Source organism: Lolium perenne, chromosome 6 (genome assembly GCF_019359855.2).
Source record: "Lolium perenne isolate Kyuss_39 chromosome 6, Kyuss_2.0, whole genome shotgun sequence".
In the NCBI taxonomy this organism is placed as follows: domain Eukaryota; kingdom Viridiplantae; phylum Streptophyta; class Magnoliopsida; order Poales; family Poaceae; genus Lolium; species Lolium perenne.
In genome coordinates this window covers 237,798,506-237,818,639 of record NC_067249.2, presented here as the reverse complement: position 1 = coordinate 237,818,639, position 20,134 = coordinate 237,798,506, and the positions used below count along the sequence as shown (strand labels likewise).

Genomic DNA, 20,134 nt, shown 5'->3' with positions numbered 1-20,134 from the left:
CTTTGAAAAGGGATACCAACACCTCTGATGTCAGTGTTCCCGCACACAACAGCAGGTTCACAACCATGTCCAATGGGTGCAAACAGAAAGACTATCGGCAATGTTTCATCAACGTCTGTAAACTATCGTTATGGCACTGATACGATCAACAAGTCTATCCACCCATCGGACTCCCCGGCGAAACGTGTCAGCACCAAGCAGGAATTTTGCCACAGATGCAATCAATTTTATCAAAACAATTCACACTTTCTACAGTTTTCTTTGTACATCATGGACAGAAGCCAGCGTAGTGGACAATCCACGACCGTTCAGCATCCAGCAACAATTGTTGCTTCAGAACTGCATAGGCTATCAACTTACCTTTCTACCCTACAACGAATCTGCTCTACAAACTAACAATACAACATCGCTGAAGGGGTGTAACCCCATAAAAAAAACTGGGGATCAACGAGTTTTCATGGCAACCTGGACCACAGGCTGTGGATCACGAGGCCAGCAGAAACTGCACTGATGGATGCTGATGAAGACATTCCGGAAGCTCCACATCAGCATAGTCTGTTGCTGGGATGGCCATCGATAAATCCTCGGTGGAAAATGGTATACTGTACAAAGAAAGCATCACATACAAGTGTAAATTCAATTAAGCATGCTCCGAACTAAGCAAATATATTGCTACACTTCAAATACTATGAAAGCACCATATCCACCGTCTGCCAAACAGTATTGCTGACAAGAAACTGCAGCTACCTTAAATCATCATCCAGCAAAAAGGAATTTGACACAAGGTTTGCAGTATCTTTGTTGACCATTTCCCGCATTGCAGATACAACCTGTAAAATAATAATAATTTCAGAACTAGTAGCACAAAATAAATAAAAAAGATCCAGAAGATGGAAGCTACAAAAGCTAAAAAGGCATACCGCTTCTGATATTCCCTGAGTATTGTATTTGTCGTCCCAGTACATCGAGCAGATCCTGTAGATTTGCCTAATACTCAAAGACTACATGCAAAGGGGGGGGTTAGTTATATATTCTGCAGTAAAATGATGACTAACTGCAAACTGAAGTTATACACATAGCCTTACCGGACAAAGATCTTGGCTGATCTCTTCAAGCGTCTTCTTCCTTTTTTGGTGTATAACCTACATTATAAGTATTGAGAAATTGCTCCAAGGTATAGAGGATGCAACAGAAGAAAAAACAGAGAAAACGCAGCTTGCACAAGAAATTACCAAAAAACCAACAGCTTGTCTGATATAATTAAGCTCATGCCAAGATGTTCCTGCAAACTGAAAGTACAATGGATAATAAAAATGTGAACAGAACAAAACTAACACACAGGAAATGGTGATGTGCAGGTGTTTGTTTTCTAAAACACAAGATACAGCTGGAAACATGGAAGAAACATTGGAAATGAAACAAGCTGAACCACATTATCAGGGTTTCCAATTGTGCATTCCTCAACTGTATACCAGCCTGACAAGTAGAACGCAGTACTGGCACTTACCTCCTCCGTAACATCAGTAATCCATTTCTCTAGCGAAGACAGACCAGCTTTAACATACTCTCCATTCGAGAATGTACAACATTCACGCCGAAGAAGAAGACTGATGAAACAAAAAAGAATGTTAGTATCACTGTGAAAGTGAATTGGTATCTCATTATTCCGCTTGTGCTTCTATGTTTATCTGCACCATAATAAAAAAGCATTTTCTGAAGTGTCAGTGTCCCCATCACCTACAAGTTAACCCATAGAATCCGATTTCTTCAGCGACAAAACAGACCCTTTCCTCAACCAAGAATTACAGCTAAATGATCTATTTACAAATTAAGAAAATATTATTTTATTATTCACTGAAAAGTTACATTGTTTGTTACTCCGTAATAATATTAAGGTATTTCCGGTTATTTGTTCGAACACATGGAACTGGCAAAAATGTCTGTCGTTTGCATGTTCTTAGCACACAGATACCAAATATACAATCTCTACAAACAAGAAACTACCTGTTGAAAAGTTGTATATTGATGAAAGAGAATAGCTGAGTGATAAGTTTACGTATGAAGAAGGACGGCACCTGCAGCAGAAACAGCTAAGGTTATTAGAATCGCTTGGACAAAATTATCACCTTGTTCATAATGAAGCTGGCAAAAGATGTAGATGAGCTAAAATAGGGTGAGCTAAATGAAAAGCTTACATAATTTTCACGTAAAGTGTCCATAAGCAAGTTTAGAAAATTGACAATGTTGTCCCAGTGGGAGTTTGATGGCTGTTGCGCACCAACCCCTGGTGATTTGGAAGCTTTTCCAGCTTGTGCACGTGTTGACTTTGGAGCCTGGCATGCAATTTTCCAGAGGTTACAAAATGATCCACTTGTGCAATGCAGTTGAATGTAACAAAATTTCAAAGGAGATAAGGTATACCTGAATGCAGACACTAAGAAGAGGCGATATTTCCTTTTTTAGATTATCCCTGAGCTGCCCGAATATCTTTTCAACACATGCGGTCAACTGCTGTTTGAACAGTATCGCCGGATACCTAGCATCCACCTGTGCCAGAGTATCACCACGCCCTACAAGCTATGAAGGCAATCTCAGTATCAGGCAGAAAGCTATATCATTAGTTTTCCCTTGTACAGAGATTCGCACAAAAACTACAAACAATAACTAGATTAATAATACTCCCTCCGTCCCAAAATAACTTGCTCCATTTTGTCTAGATACGGATGCATATAGACATATTTTAGTTATATATACATCTGTATTTAGAAAAAAGTTGAGCTAGTTATTTTGGGACGGTGGGAGTAGTATTTAGAAAAAGCTATATACAATGTTTATAGCTTTGTTGTTATACAGCACTTGCTATCTATGTATCCACGCATAATTTTAAGACAGTATAGCCATAATTCAGCAAACTATATGTATATATTTACATTTTTGCAGAACTGTGCTTATACAGTACAGCGGAAGAATGTTATTTTAGAAAGTGTGTGATGTTTACTTTTCTCTTCTTTCTCAATAGCTATATGTGAACTTTCCCTTAGAAACGGAGCACAAGCACATGCGAGTATAAAATGGATGTCATAGAGCAAAATACACCAGCTAACATCCAGTTCTAGAAGGGTCTTCAGAAATATACTAAACTGCATTCATTACTGGCAGGGAAAATAACTGGCAAGCTGGGTTCCTTACTTGGCCTATCCTCCCACCAAGCCCTACAGATCCAGCAGAGCGGCGAGAAGGTGTACCAAAAAATCCATTTGACCGCAGATTCTTCTGCAGAAGGCATAGCAGTGCAGAAGTATTGGACAGCCAATAAGGTAGTCTACCATCTGCTTCCTTTGCCTGGAATACAAACATACATGAAAAAACCAAACTTATTGACTTCCACAAATTAAATTTTGTGGGGTGAACAACAAAACAAATGGGCTTTAAATGAATTTACCTTGAGAACACCATTTATGGCTTCAATTACATGGTCAAAAATCGCAGTCCTCTCTGATTCAAAAGCACGCCAGTGTAGAAGGCATTTATAGATGATACATGCAGCAACTGGTTTGCCATCCTTGAACCCTAAATTTTCTTTTATGCATCTTGATAAGATCTCATGGTTTCCCTGCATGAAACAATACAATACCATCATTAAGATACCACAGAAATAAATTCTTGACAGAATACCAAAGAATCACGAACAATCTATTAAAAATATCTCTGAAGGCATCGACTGATCTCTATACAGAAAAATAATGTCAGCTTAGGAGCAATGAACTCACCTCATGCCTTTCAACAGGCAACTTTTGTCTCCTCGTCCCAGTACTATGTGGAATAGCAGCCAGATGTTTTGTAGATGTTGGGGTTTCCTACAATTTTAGTGTTCACAGTTTTAAGCAGTTAGATAAGAATAAAACACTCCAGTATCCAACTTGAACCAAAAGAGCTTACAAATATATGCTTCTGCTCGCTGTTCGGAAGACCAATTGAAGCAGAAAACTTCTGTATTCAAACGAACAAGTCAGTTAACAAAGCAAAAAAGTGCATTGCGGCAAGGTTAGTACTCAATCTTACAGCTACAAATATCACTTAGAAAAAATGTAAAGTGCTGGGACCAAAAAAACTGAAAATTTGAGTGGGTTGTAGAAGGGAAGAACCTCAGACACTGTTTTTGGAGAAATGTTAAACGCCTTATTCCTTAGAACATGGTTTTCATTTTCCAAGCTCGTCAGTTTCTCCTGCAATCTGAAAGCAGGAATGCCAACTGTTAGACACTATGCTTAGAAAATGAAAGAGCAGTCAAAAACCACTAATGGACAATTCCAGCATCCTGCAGTTATTTGTATGAGGAACGGAAACATACTTTTCCAGATTTTCCTGGAGGTGGGTGCATTTCCCCTCCACATCTTTCAGTTTCTCCATTGTATCATCGCTACTTTTACGAGCTGTGCTAAGTTCATTTTCCAATAACGAATTCTTCTCCGATAATGATTTGACTATGTTCTGTCAAAGCAACAAACAACTGCATTAGCAAAACTAAATAACTATGAGCGAAAACATGAAAGCTTAGCATCAGTCAACAAGTCCCAAAAAGTGTCACTATAATTCATTTTCAAAAAAGGTGATGACACAACATAAAAGATCCAACAACAAATTACAATAGCTGTTCCATGAAAAAGTGTTATAAGGAACCATGATATGAAAAACAAATGAGTTAAGATCATGCAGAGATATGCATTTATTACAGCAGTGCAAGGAGAGAAAAGAACGCTTAGAAGAAAACTAAAAGAGCACCTACAAGACTGAAGTATAAGGAAACTTGACATTTATTTCCAAACTTGAATATTTAGTAAATCAAATCTGACATCATAAAAAGATGAAGGAAAGAAACGAACATAAAAGTTGAAAACTAAAAATGGGGGCAAAACAAGCATACTTATGATAAAATAGTAAAAGGGAGAAGAGAAGCCTTCAAACCTTCAGATTAGAGTTCTGTTTTTCTTCTTCTGCTTTCAGAATCTTGTTACTGCGCAACATAGCTATCTCTTCCAAAGAATCATTCAATTGCCTCTGGAGAAGCAGATTTTTGTCATGTTCAGTTCGGGCAGATGATTTAGCTGCAGCACATTCTGCGCTTAATGTTTCTATTATTTTGTCCCGCTTTGATATTTCCACCAACTTTGTTTCCTCGCCAGCAGCCTACATTTGAAAATACATGCGTCAAGGAGCAAAAAACCACTATCATCAGAAACAGAATAAAGGGGAAAATATCATAAACTCTGAAGTATGAACGCTGCAACACCTATGATTCTATTATATTAATATGGCGTCTAATGCAGGACAACAATGGCAGAAATATTCAGAGAAACATCTAACTGTGTTAAACTGGCAGGAACAATCACAACTATCTCAAATACACGACATGAAGGGTAGCAAGTTCAATATTAATAAATCACAATAAAATACAAACGCAATACAGAGAAAAACATACCCGCATTCTTCTTTCCAAAGTAAGTCTTAAAGTAAGATCATCCAACTTTTTCTCAAGCTTATTCTTCGCTTCCCGGAGTGCACCAGCTTCATTTGCAGTCTAAAGAAGCAATCATAACATAAGAATACTCTAGATGCACACTAATCAAACAAAGATGACACACAAGCTGAGGAAGCATGAAGAGTAACACTGGCAACAGAAATCAAAGATAACATTAGATTAGGATGTTTTCTCTTTTAAGTAGATATGGTTGTTAGGATCAGCTCTAAACATTAAAGAGATCACGCACATCATTCATCACGAAGCAATGAGATAATCCTAATCACAAAAGGTGCTAGGCTCTTCCTCTTGTCTCTCCCTCTCAACCTCGGTGACGTAACCAGCCAAAGCCACACTTCCTCAAAGCCATACCCCTGTCTCCAGATGACCGGTTTAGACATGAAAATTCAACATGTATGCCTTATAGGCATGTGGAGGAAGAAATATTTTTTTAGACGACCCTCGCTTCTTTGACTTTACTCTGCCAAGATCTCAGCCATGTCTAACGCAGATTAAGCCACATAGCTGCTGCTTGTCACAGTGCTGGTAGGTGGTCTCCCCAACATGAGTTGACAACACGAAAGGAAATGGCAGAGATGCTCTTTGTTCTAAGAAAATAAATCATTTCAAAATACCTAAACTGGGTACCAGCAAATCATTGTCATTTTCAGCACTGCTAGAAAATGTGAATTGATTTTATTATTCATAAATAAAATAAAGAATTGCAACAGAAAAATACCATTCTGAGTTTCCTTAGCTCCTTTCTTGCAAGTTTTTGTCTCCAAGCACACTGAATTGCTATAGTAGCTTGCTTGTAATGCTGGAAAAGCATGGCAACCTTCCGTTTTCTCCAGAAGGACTACAATGTTGCAATAAAATCTGATGTTACATAAATTCAACAATACAAAGTCTTAAGCAAGTAATGGACCCACTACAATATAACCTCTGATACATTCCTAATACAGTAATTTTCTAGAGCTACACGGCCAAAAAAAAGTAGCAAGTTCATGCTGTGCCCAGGATCTTACAGGTTAAAATTTCAACTAATTGCTTGCTACCATGGAGAGAAAAATCTCAGATAATCATGTTTCAACTTTCAACCTAACTTATCATCCACAGAAATGTACACTTGATTTAAGTTCGCTTGGTTTCTTGATGCATGGGGTGGAGGTGTTGGGGTGGGGGAGGTGAGGAGGAGAACCTGTATCACTAAAGCAGCCTTCTGCTCTCTGATGGTTGAGAAATAGCGACGAGCAATAAACCCCCGTATACAGGATTGAATTAGCAGAGCTGCTGAACATGCTTCCTGGTAATTCCGCTGTAATATCAACCTTCTTACATGCTTCTGAAGAATTATGGCAGCTGCTGTTTCTCTCATGATTGTATACATCTTCCTTGCAAAACAACCTGCAGGATCATAGAAAATAAACGATCAGGATGCGCCAGAAATTACAAAAGATAATACAGTTCATATAGAGTAATGGACCCACTATCAGGATACGCCAGAATGCTTATACAACTACAGGATAAGATCATTATAATTTGCAGGCCCATGAACATGCCAGGCACAAGAGTACAGAGCCTAATTATTTCTGAACAGTCAACAACAGATAGTTAACTATCATGTACCAGCACACAATTAGTACATCCAATTAGTCACAAAGTTTTATCACTGTGGCAAGCATGCAATCAAAGTTTGATATTTTAGGACATAATTTCTTCTAATTAGGTTGATGGCATGAAACTGTATATGTTTACCCGAAATCGGATTCCAGATTGACTTGTACAAGATAATAAGGAGAGCAACACGATTCAGGACACATGTTTACCTCTACAATATGCTTGAACTGAAATTGAAGCCTCCTTTGTTTTCATGAACTCTTTGCGGGCGATGAATGTTCTGAAACGACCTTGGATGCGGCGTGCAGCATTGTCCAAAACCTCGGCACGACGCACATCCAGTATCGCGATTTGACCAGCTCTAAGGAACACCTTTGTTCTACCAAGCTATCAGGCAAACGGAAGTGCAAAACTATCAAATGATACTTCAAGAGGGAAAAATGATAGTGTACGTTGAAAACTGCAACGCCACTTTTTAAAAATTACATAATCAATAAGAAAATCAAAAATAAAGACTAATCAAGGGAGTATGAATCCTTCACATCATAAAACATATAATGAAATGCTAATAATGTAAATAAGCTTACTTGGAAATTGTCGAGCTTCATTTTTTCAAGGATTGACTCTGTTAACACCCTTTCATCGTAACTGCATAATTATTAGTAACTAATAAGACACCTTTGCTACGCTACAGAACCAAAAAACAAGATGGAACATAGTTTACTCAAATGATATCTTTAACTAATTCATTCTAGTATTTTCGCTTATAGGACAAAGCATGTAGCTATCGGAAGCACGGATACGGATACACTGGTCCGTACGCCCGGATATGGCCCGATACGTATTTTGCACGTATCCCTTGATTTTCCAATTTTTAAAAATAATAATTTAGTATAGATATGGCTGGGATACTGGATACACCGCCGATACTTCTCTGATACGGGAAACCCTACAGTGCTCGTTCGATATAACCAGAAGTGGAGAGCTTGCTTCATGATCTTCAGGCATTAGATGCTCATGACAGAGAATAGACGAGTAGTGGATGTCGAACTGCTCACTTTATTTCGTTACTTCAAATTATGGTTGTGGAATTCTGCTTTTATTTGTGATACTGAGCCTAAGTTATGCTATTCTATGTGAATTAATATATATATAAACGCATCCCCGTATCCTTGTTTTTTGAGAATTGACGTATCGGGCGTATCCCCGAATCCACATATCGGCGCAACCTAGTTAGCTACTATTACCTGCAAGGGGAAATGGGCAAGGTCTATAGGCCAGACAAACCTTGGTATGCTAGGAAACCAAGGTTCGCTCTCAAAATCAAATGAACTTCCGCACAAATGGAGGTATCCTTTGTTAGGTTTGAATTTAGAACCAGGCTGGTAGCAACAGGATACTGCAAGGGGGGAATAGGGCGATGCAAGGTGGCAGGAGGGGATTGGGGTGGGTGGGTAGGTGGGGGGGGGGGGGGGGGGTTAAGTGAGAACGGTTGGAAAAGGAGTGAATGGACTACCACCAACTCAAATCTTTATAAGTATATAAGTACGAAAGATATCCAATAAGCAACTATTATTTCCACAAACAGCCCAGATAAACTAACAACAATCTCCACAGGGCATCATATAAACTACTATAATTTGTGGGCACTATTACATTGGCAACCATTTGAAATGGCGTGGAGTGTTGAGTTAATCCATACATATGGCTACATGCTGATTCATATATTATTTGAAGACAGTACTAAACTATTCCATAAACAAAAAAGAGTTGATAGAAACTGTTATTAAAATGCAAGAATTGGTTTCACCTTAAGTCAATTGTAAGTTGTAACTAACAAGGGCATATAGTATCAATGTGGCTCCATTCAATGCCACACAAACCATTTGAGAGTGTGAATCAGTAAATTAAACAAACTAGATTTAAACTATAAAGATATCAAACTAGATTCAAACTAAAAAGTTTGCCCATACGGACCAAGGCCATCTATAGAGTCAGTTCAAACTAAACAGTTGAACAAGCATCGCTTACATATCCACAATGAATAAGGTTTTTGTAGTTCTGATAAGGATCACCAACCCCATTAGCACAAAATGAGTAGTGTTATTGTTTACAAAGCGGTGTTGCCAATAGTGCACATTGTGAAGCAAACAACTTAAACCAAACCAGCTGCATAGTGCATATATTAGGTACCTTCCGAGCATCAACTCAGGAACTAGGACACCAAACCGATCAACAAATTCAGCATATGTCCTTCTGGTAGGATAGCCAGCAAGACTAATGCGAACAGCCTCTAAAACACCCTGTGCCACAAACAAATTACAATCTTAAGGAAAATATCGCTAGTAAATCATGCATGCATGTATCAACATATGGAAGCAAAAGGGCATCTTTTAAATAAGTTCATGATACATAGCTTAAAAGGGCAATATAAAGCATACGCACTGAAGGATAAATAATGGTCGATTTTTAAGTGATCTCATGAATGTGGTGCCAGTTAACTTATCCAACACTAACTAGTTTGAGACTGTAGGCCTCCCCAAGTCACATTCAGGTACAATGTAAGACCAGACCAACCAATAGATTGACAAACGTTGGCATAACACTAACAAAGAATTTGGCGTGAGGTTGATTCATCTATTGCAAAAAAAAAATGATTTAAAGCAGAGGCAATCAGCATTAAGTCTGGCTACAAACAGCAATGACATTTTTATATGGGAAGATGTGCTGAACTGCTGATGACAAAAAAATTGAGAAAGAAATACACTATTGTATGCTTAAGGTGGAAGTTCTTACTCCACAACGTAGTTGGTGCAAAACACTTTGATTTTCAAAAATCTGAGGCCGATTAACAGAGTTAGGCTTCACACAGCGTACATAATGAGGTTCTGTTGTGCTCAGCGTTTCCATGAGGGCTTGAAGTTGTTGCTATAAGACAATGAATATAAAATACAAGTCAGAAGAGTCAAAATATTCTAGTCTTCTAACTTTCTGGCGCACATAAATTGCCAAGGCATAGTAACCAGATGAAAAATCAAAGAAATGGTAGATTTCAAAGACCAGAAGTAAACAGAATCAACTGCACATTGATTGATACCTTAAATCGGGAAGCAACTGATGAGAATTTATATGACGATCTTACTGACTCTTCCGGCAAAGAAGTAAAAAGTCCAGAAAGAAGTGGACATCTTGAAGATGATAAAAGATTGCAGTGCTCTGCAACAATGTAATCCCGATTCTTCTCCAGAAAAGAATCTGTTTGATATGTCACCTACAAAAGGTAGATTTTATCATAGTCAACACACGAAATAAATAATTGAATAACCTGGCTGCTGGCTTACCTTCCCAGCGTAGTGAGAGATACTAAAATCTGTTTCTGAGAACTTGGTCTTCTCAAGCCTAGGATGGGAAGACAAGTTTCTGAACATCTTTGTTGCGAAGGTTACATGAGTAGATTTTGGAAACATGCTGCAAAATTAACAAAGGATAACTGAGAATATTAATTTGCTTGTATAAGTATAGAACTAACATTTTCTAGGAAAGATAAAACCAAGTATTTACCAAGCCTCATCCAGCAGTGCAATAATTCCAATAGGTTTCTGGTTGGAGAATATATAACAGAATTAGTCTCAGATGAGCAACAATGCATAATGTTATCCACAGCAAATAATGGGCAGAAGGACAGCAAAACAGTATTTCAATCCATCCCAAATAGTATCAATTATTGAAGCCCAGATGATGCAACAAAGCAACATCTAGTGTAAGCATGCACAACTCCAGACCAAAATGTACAAACTATTTATAAGTCACACATTAAGAAAATTTGTATTTGCTACCTGGGCCAAACAGCAATAATATTGCAGATATTAACAGCTTGCAGAATAAGCATATTTAACCATCTTTTAGAAAACACTGGCATGTCAGTAACACACACTTAAGTCAACTTAGCATTGTCATGCATACAGAGCATTGACCACACAAACAATGATACTATTTATTACATGAGAGCAAGACTTGAAATATGCATCTATTTAACACCATACATCCTATACAGTTCCCAACGTCATAGATTGGCTAGACCAAAATCTTGGGAGTATGGAAAGCATGCTGTGTACAACAGGTGTTACATTTTAGATTGATGATTATTTCCTTCACCAAAAACTTATTAGAAGGGTATTGAGGGCACCAATAGTGATTTCAATATAATTAGATGGTGATGAGGGCATATGATGTCAGGTCCATGGTTGCAATCAGCAAACGGTCAACACTTATCATTAAAAAGTGAGACCAATAGGCAACAAGGGACTAGGCCTTGGTATCTTTTTGTAGAAAGAAATCAACCTGAGGCACCCTGTGGAAGCTAGGATTCGAACAAGGGTTGGCAGTGTGCGCACCGGCACTGTTATCCAACCGAGCGACGCCCAGTTATCAAACATGCACTGATGCTCAAGGCATAAGAGCACTAACAGATCTCAGCACTGGTGACACAAATGGCAAACATGACGCCATCTAAATACTTGCCTTAATAAGTTGTAAAGGGGTCATTCGATACAAGTGCAGACAACTAAATGCAAGGTAATGACTGACCACTTAAAAACTGAGATAAGTCTGCCCAGATTTATTGAAAGCCTGGTGAAAACTAGACGATTCGGCTGTTTAGGCACAATTAGAATTTAATGCGCCGTTTAATTAGGCAGAGTAGGCCTCCTCCTCAACACTCTCAGCCACAACCTCTCCCCCTTAATATCGCATGTACTAGTGAGGGGGTTCTGCATGCGAACATGATCCTGCATGTAGTTGCATGCCCTCGATTAACTTGTCGTTTAAATGAGGGTTTTAAGGAGAGGATAGAGAGGAAAATTGGAACCTGATTGGCTGAAATTTTCGCCCGATAATATCTCTCTTGTCCTGTATCCTGGCACCTTGGCCGCGCTGCGTTGCATTACGCACGCAATAAACCCGACCGGAGGGAGTAACAAAGTTCACAAAAATAAGGCAGCGTTCAGAAAAAAAGGAAACTCAAAGGAATTTGCAGGATTGGTTTCCTGTGGAAATTTTCTGTTGGGAGTGTTCCGAACAAAGGAAACAACACTCCCAATTCCTTAGAAAAGGCAGCCTTCCCAATTCCTTAGAATAGTCTAAGTGGGTGGACTAAGTCTAGCTGGACCAATCGAAGGACATGTTACTGGACAGAGATGGCATATGTAGTCTAGATTCATCCATAAAGCTGGTCAACAAAGAACCATATTGGCCTGGTCGTTCCAAATTGTTTAGTTCGTCTGCTTTGTATTTGCTTCCTGTGTTCCATACCCTAATGAATGTATTTTTTCCTGCGGTTTTCATTCCTAAGTTAGACACATACGGTCTTTTTCTATTCTTTTGTTTTTACTATTCCTGTATTTTTCCTTCCTGCATTCAAAACAGGGCCCAAAAAAATTCACGTATTTATCACAGTAAATCAAAAGTATAAAGCATAGATTGATCAACGACCACTTCTTACTAAACTAATAAGTAACGCAATGAAACAACCTTTTCAATCAAATCCAACATATCTTGATTGTCAATAAATTCAATGTAGCTCCAATTTATTTTCTCGCTTTTGTACTCCTCTTGCTCCATCTTGAATACATGCTGCGAAAACACATTCATACAATTTAATGTCAACGAAAACAAGTAAATTAAGCATGCAACAGCAAAATATGTTGCCAACTTGTCATCCATTAAAGACACATGTCTCTCTACATCTGACAGTAGAACTAGAATATACCTCGTTAAAATGTTGCTGAAGCTTTTCATTCGCAAAGTTAATGCAAAACTGTTCAAAGCTACAGACATAAATAAAAAAGGAATACTGTTAAGAAAAGAACAGAAGGGCAAAATCAATAATTTTAATGTGATAGCTGGTGGCAAACTATTGCATACTTTTACCAACATTTCCACAATAGGTAGCTATAATATGTGAAAAATACAGAGTGGCTAAGTAGAGATAGAGAGATCCAAACCAAACTAATACTTATATGAAAAGATCAGCAATCAGATGAGAACTGACGATAAATAGCATTTCAAATAAAAAAAGGGGAAAATATTTTAAAAATGCAAAGAATAAAATAATTGATAGTGCCCTTTACTGCAACTAGCAAACAGCGAAAGAATTAATACTATGTATTTTTTATTGAATATTAAAAAACTACTACATGTGATATAAAGTCAGTATCGGCTGAGAGCGAGAGATAGTATCAGCTATTTAGAGACCTGTTGTGTTTGAAGCTTTCGAAGCCATAGATATCCAAAACACCAATTTGTGCTTTCGAATCAACATCTTGACCAATTGACTTGTTAATATTCTGAACAAGCCTGAAAATATTAAAGGTGTTATATATGTGAGCATTATGAAAGCATACGAAATTTATAAAAAATGAGAGAGAAAATACCAGTCAAATAATCTTGCATATACAGTCTTTGCTAAGGTATCACGATTAGCCACCGCTGCAGCACAATCTAATGCTTTTATAATTATTCCTTCAGTGGTGTGTATAGACCGGCTACATAAAGATGAGACCAACAGATCTGGATCGCACCTAATTCAAATAGCAGAGTGACATTAAACAATTGTTTTCATTAAGAAAAAGTTGCAGAAAGGTACTCCCTCCGATCCATAATAAGCGTTGGTAGTTTAGTACAACTTTGTACTAAAGTTGTACTAAATCGCCGACTCTTATCAGAAATTGACATAAATACTGACATATGCTACAAAGCATAAGATTCATGGTAACCAATAATATTACACATGTAACAGAACATTACACGGAAGAATATGAGATATATTTGTGCATGCATGAAGATTCATGGTAACCAATAATATTTTGCGTGTAACAGAGCACTCATGAAACTGTGGTCCATTTATCCTTCTACAGAACTGGTGTGAGAGCTAAAACAACAAGTGCAGCTAGTTTAACGTTGTAAACTTCGCTGATGCTAGATTCGGTCTTCACCAAGGAATACACGTTATGCACAGAACCAGAGAAATGATACTTACATACAAGCACGTATACAAGCACGTATAATGAGTTTAAATTGATTATACATACAGCATGCACAGTGACCATAGAACTAAAGATTCTAATTATTATTGTTGCTTCTTCCATTCACGTATTTGGGTATCGGCCAACATAGGGCAGAAAGGGTATCCTCTGCTCGGCAGCAAAAAACTAGCTGCGTTTGGTTCATTGCCCAAGCTAGCCCCGCCAAAAAATTGGTAGCCTAGTATATTTTGCTCTATGTTTGGTTTGTTGCCAAAAATTTGGTTGCCAATGAATCCCCTCCCATTCCTCTCACAGATTCTTGCCAAATAGTTAGTCAAGTGTAGGTGGAGAATTCCTTAGCCAAAAAATGGCAAGCCAATTCTTGCAACCATGTGGTAGGGCTAGATAGGGCATGAACCAAAGATGCCCTAACCACCAATTCCTCTACATTCACTACCTCAACAGATAGATCATTTAGATAAAACAGTTAAAGAACTTAGGAACCAACATAAATTACTGTAGTGAAGATTACTACAGACAGATGAGGACGGACATGTACATTAAAAAAAGCATACATGAGTAGTGTAGCTGTCATCTGGAGGTGAAAATTTGATGTTGAATCTTTAATTTTCGACGAATCAGATTCCTTTCCTGGAGAAAACTCAATATTTCCAAGATGGAGAATGGCTGCCAATGTCCGAAATATAGCATCCTGTATAAAGTACAGTGTACAGATTCATTTTTACATAAAAAAAAAAGGCAAAGCTACGCACTGTAAGTACTGTACAGCAAGTTTTTTGTTAGTATCTTATTTCCAGATAACATCTGTGTATGTACACATCATGCTAGAAACCTGATCACTTCTGCTGATGCCGACAATATCCATTGCCCTTTTCGTCTTCCAGTACTCATCTTCATTATTTGTCCCTTCCAATTCATATGTCTTGCTTTGATTCAAGTAATGAAAAGTACTTGCATGGCCAAGCTTGTATAACTCTGCATCCTTCAGAAACAACACAAAATCAAATTTAACCTAACTGCTTCACGGCACCAACACAAAAATTGATAGACTACAGCCCAGTATTTAATATATACGGACTCTAGAATACTATGCCTTTCATCCTTAAATAGGAGTCTGTCTTGGAATGCGCACAATGAAACTTATTAAATATTTACCACCAATATACTATTTCATGAGTCACATGAAAGAAGAATTAGCCAATCTGTCATTAGCCATATCTCTCAGCATTAATTGCCACAATTCTATATCGAGACCATGTCAATGTATAATGTGGCACTTGTTTTGGAAAGATGACAATTAGAAGCATTTTTAAATATCTCTAGAACAGATCCTTCTCTTCAGCAAAGTAACATATAGTAATCCCGATACAGAACAGATACAGCTTGAATACTTCTCGACCAACCAAACATCCAAAACCTTTGGTTACTGTGAATTTGGCTAGTTTACACATATCTCCGCAGCATTATACTCGAATGAAATACCAAATTATTGAACCTTGCAAGTCCAACAATCTGTGATGAAAGTGCATGGCATTGTAAGTAAAAACTAAGGGTGTGTTTCGTAGGTCGGCTCAACTCAGATATTCCCACCTCATCCCACTATTTGTTGTTTGTTAGGTCAGGTCAGCTTGGTTGAGCTATCCCCACCTCATACGAAAAGAGACCCTCAGCCATGCCCACTTGGGAAGCTCAAATCGAGGTTCCCAACTCAGCTGAGCTGAGTCCATCCGGAAAATGTTCCACGCACGCGCTTCGGCCCGCTAGGGGTCACCGGACCGCATGACTTCGTCTCTCCCATTTCCCCCCAGCCCCCATCCCGTTCTCTCTCTCTCTCTCTCTCTCTCCCCCCGTCCACTGCCCTGCAACTGCCCCATCTGGCCCTCTCCCGAGCTCTACACCAGCAACCGAGCAGCCGGCAGTCCGCGCCGCCTCTCCTGACCTCGTCCAGCCCGAGCGGCAGGACGAGCTCGGCCTCACCAGCGAACTGAGCGGGGGGAGGAGCCCTCGACCGGCCACACTGCGCGCCTCACTGCGCATGAGCATGAGGAGCAGCTCGGCCTCACTGCGCACGGAGCCAGAGGGGCTCAGCCAGTTGGCCTTCTGGCAGCAGCTACTCTTGCCGGCGGCGGCGCCAGAGCCTGAGCCCAACGCTCCTAGGGACCTGATCGCTTTTCTGTTTTGTACTCAGGGACCCGTTTGCTTTTTATTTTTGTATCACATGGCTCAAGTCATACAGGACACCAAACAGGATCTCAACTGAGCTCAGCTCAGCTCATACAACCTACCAAACACAACACAATAAAACACACTTAGCTGGACTCAGCTTGTCAGATAGCCCACCCAGGTTACCAAACACACCCTAACTGAATCAATAAATAGTGAAACAGAGAACTGTCAAGATGAAATTTCATTGACTATGACTATAGAAGTCCATGTCCTTCAATAATTATGGTGGGCTTGACCTTCCGGTCAAAAAATTGTGGGCTTTACTAACTTCATAGAAATTTTCAAAGATATGTTAAATAGCAATGAAACATGCAATGTACAAGAAGATAACAATTAAACAAATAGCAATAGTTGGTACTGGGTAGACATACCTTTCCTGATGCACATAACTGATAAAAACAATGAAAGTTTCTTTCAGGGTCAGTAATTTGCACAACACGAGATCTTTCCAGAAGATAGGTCCTAATTGCAGCTCCGGATATTCTACCAGTTTTATCAAACTGGATCTCGACAAATTTTCCAAACCGGCTGCAACCAAGAAAGAATCATAAGTTGAGATTTAATAAAGAAACATCAAAAAGGTTGAGTTCTAAAAACTAGTAAAGACATGAGATGTTCTAGAATTTACTGTGATATGCAAGTTATATGTTATTTTCTGAGGGAAAAACACATCCAAATCATTAAGCACTGTAAAAGTGAAACCTCACCTTGAGTTGTCATTTCTAATTGTCTTTGCATTCCCAAATGCCTCCAGAAGAGGGTTAGACTGTGAGGAAACAAATGCCATTATAAGATTGACACCTTCAACATTAACACAGAGAAATCAAATATTTCACAAAAAAACAAAAACAGAAAGGCCATTAGTTTCCATATGACAGTCAAAAACATATGTGATAACTGGTGAAACTTACTTCAAGAACCTGTTGCTCAACTGATCGATCATCAAGAACAGCTCGGCCACCAACATACGTAAGATATCGCATGATAAGCTTTGTTGTTTCAGTCTTGCCAGCACCACTTTCACCACTTACTAAGATCGACTGGCTCCGGGAATCATTCACCATAGCCCTGCATTACCTTGATAAATGTCAACAAACAAATAGTGTACATATGTAGGTTACAGTAACAGAGTGTAACAACTGAATCAGAATGTAGCACCCACCTGTATGATGCATCAGCAACCGCAAAAACATGCGGACTCAGATCGCCTAATCGGACACCCTTATATTGCTCCATCATGTACTCATTATACAGGTGAGGAAGCCTCATGAAAGGATTAACAGCAATCAAGATGCTTCCAGTGTATGTCTATCACAAGACAAGTGAAAAAGATGTCATAGAAAGGCTGAAGCAGAAAAACAGAAGTACACATATTTGCTAAGTCATGCCAAGAAATGAAGAAAAAATATAATGCAGTTAATGCTTAAACTCGACAAATCAGAGGAACAGGTATTTGTCCCAAGTAATTCATCGTAACTTACACACTGTGCCAATGATTTTCATCCTTCACACATTCCATATAGAATTACTTAGCAATCTAAAAATGAAAAAGATTTTAACATTTACAGTGACTAACTAAATTTAGTTGCACCTAGATGTACTGCAAATTTTATATTCAAATTGATAAGAAGTTTTCCCTACTGGTCATATTTTTAATACTGCATATATTTCAGTCTTAATTTCAATTAATTTAGCAGGTGCCAGGTTAAGGTGACTATCCTTTCCATCAGATAAAAATATTGCTGGTGAACAACTTACATATATCTCATTCAATGCATATCTCCGCTTCAGATTGTACAAAACACCTGGTTCATTAAGATAGGTCAGTTTGGTCATGTCATCAACATGCCCCCCACCGAGATCTTCATCTGTGTCCCTAGGCAGCAATTTCTCTGGCAAAACTGAAATCTGTGAACATAAAAAGAGTATAAATAAAGTAATCTGATAAATTTTCCATCAGGATAAAGAAAACCAGATCTTCGTAAAATTCCAATTAAGCAAGAATTCCTGGCATAAAAAAAGACCACATAATGAATTGTTTCAGCATAATCTATGTGTTTGACAGGACTCAAATTCTAACCAAATGCAACTCTCAGACAGCTCAAAGGGTGTCTCAATAAGTCAACGGAATCTAATTTCAAATAAATCAGGCATAAGATCAAAACAAACAAGCTGCACAACTCAAACGCAGCTCAGGAAGATGAACTAAGCTGATTGCAGAAGGGATTGTAAATCTGGCCGAACTGTCAAGAATATTTCAAGAGTTTGAAGTTATCCCTAGCTGCCTACATCGCAAATTAAGTTTAACAGCAGGAGCAATCTAGCGTAACTTGCACAGCACGCCGAATGAGTTCAAAAGACCATAGAATTACCCAAAGGTACTCTTGCTGAAGCTTGGAGCTATTTCTACCGCAAGTAACAACTCAACGACATCAAATCTATCTAAACAGTTAAGGATTTCAAAGCCTGAATGCAGCAGTCTGAACAGTTAGCTGATACAGCACACCGCGTCTGAGCTGTGAATACTGCAATATGGAATCATAATTTCCCCCTCGAACTACCCACTGCACATTCAGAACCATGTGCAATATTGTACCTACAAAAGCAACAGCTTCAAATTAAGAGTTCGGGCGATGTGCCTTGATTGTTAGTCGGGTGTGTGTGGTTTTCACCGGTTTTCCTTTATTAACCGTGTCTTGTATGGTTTGGTCTGGTTTCCCTTATTAAGGGGACCAGCTCTTCTTCTTCTTCTTATAACGCAATGCGGGAGCTCCACGACCTCAGCCGAGGCCAATCAAAAATTAATTACCCACTGGGACTACTTCCGCCAATTCGAATTGACTACGCCTCCCAGGCGCAATTTACACACAAAAAAACAACTCTGAGACCATTTCTATCAAAAAAGTAGGCTAAAATTTTGAATTACCTCGCTAGTTTTTTTTTAGCAAACCAACACTAGAACAAAAACCTATTCTCCAACAAACTCAAATCTAACACGAATCAAACCAACCCCAGATGACCCCTGCTCACATCCGTATCCACGAAAAAATCAAAACGGCACAAGGCAAACTTCAACCGCACGGAATGGGGGCGACAGCGACATAGGGGGGGATAAGGAGGGATTCGCGGCACCTTCTTCCGCTGGCTCGTGAGCACGACGACGGCGCGGTCCCTGGCGTCGACCACCTCCGCCTCCAGCCACCCCTCCCCCTTCTCCTCCACCCAGACCTTGGACCCCTTCCGGTAGCTCATCCCGCCGAAACCCTAGCGGGGGAACGGCCCCGCGGCCCCTCCCAGCCCTAGCGCCCTCCGCCTCACCGCGTCTGCCGCCGGCGGCGGCGGCGGCGAGCACGAGGCGCGCGCGCGCGGTTCGGGCGGCGAGCGCTCGCGTGCGCCTTATCGGAGCCCCGGACTAGAGCGCCGCTGGGTTGGACTCGACTCTGCCCGAAATTTTTTGCTTTGGCTTGGCGCTTCTTCCTCGTGCGCTCTCTCTACTAGCGGCCGAAAAGGGTTAGGGAAGCGGAAATAGATAGAACCCCGAGGTGTTCCCTGCAAATACGCCTCGCCGACGTGGCACCGGAATTTGAACTGAGGCGTCGTCTTCGCGTGCGTGGCGGAGGTGGGCCCGGCGCGTTCAAGGCGGTGGGGCCCAGGCGACAGAGGTCGGAGGAATTGTCGCGGGCCCCACCGGGACGGCTGGTCCGTTCGAACTGTGGCCCGATCTGGA

The 20,134-nt window shown here is 39.6% G+C and overlaps 1 protein-coding gene across 2 annotated transcripts; it reads right to left on the bottom strand.

The window, feature by feature from the left end:
- Positions 1-204: 204 nt before the first annotated feature.
- Positions 205-19,868, bottom strand: LOC127305749 (protein OPAQUE1). 2 transcript variants are annotated; one of them, XM_051336279.2, is made up of 38 exons: positions 19,540-19,868; positions 18,166-18,315; positions 17,570-17,715; positions 17,319-17,475; positions 17,115-17,173; positions 16,779-16,935; positions 15,014-15,163; positions 14,736-14,872; positions 13,570-13,716; positions 13,391-13,492; positions 12,906-12,963; positions 12,668-12,769; positions 10,700-10,737; positions 10,480-10,606; positions 10,236-10,409; positions 9,935-10,066; positions 9,332-9,441; positions 7,726-7,786; positions 7,348-7,525; positions 6,720-6,925; positions 6,258-6,377; positions 5,480-5,578; positions 4,966-5,187; positions 4,352-4,491; positions 4,146-4,233; positions 3,940-3,990; positions 3,771-3,857; positions 3,443-3,613; positions 3,190-3,342; positions 2,422-2,577; positions 2,196-2,333; positions 2,005-2,075; positions 1,508-1,607; positions 1,233-1,289; positions 1,086-1,142; positions 921-1,001; positions 748-830; positions 205-602 (listed from the first exon to the last, which is right to left on the bottom strand). In XM_051336279.2, the coding sequence occupies exons 1-38, from the start codon at positions 19,657-19,659 to the stop codon at positions 485-487; spliced, it is 4,503 nt and encodes a 1,500-aa protein (XP_051192239.1). In that variant the 5' UTR covers positions 19,660-19,868; the 3' UTR covers positions 205-484. The 2 variants fall into 2 exon arrangements, with proteins under 2 accessions (XP_051192239.1, XP_051192240.1); XM_051336280.2 differs by having other exon boundaries at positions 3,940-3,987.
- Positions 19,869-20,134: the final 266 nt, after the last annotated feature.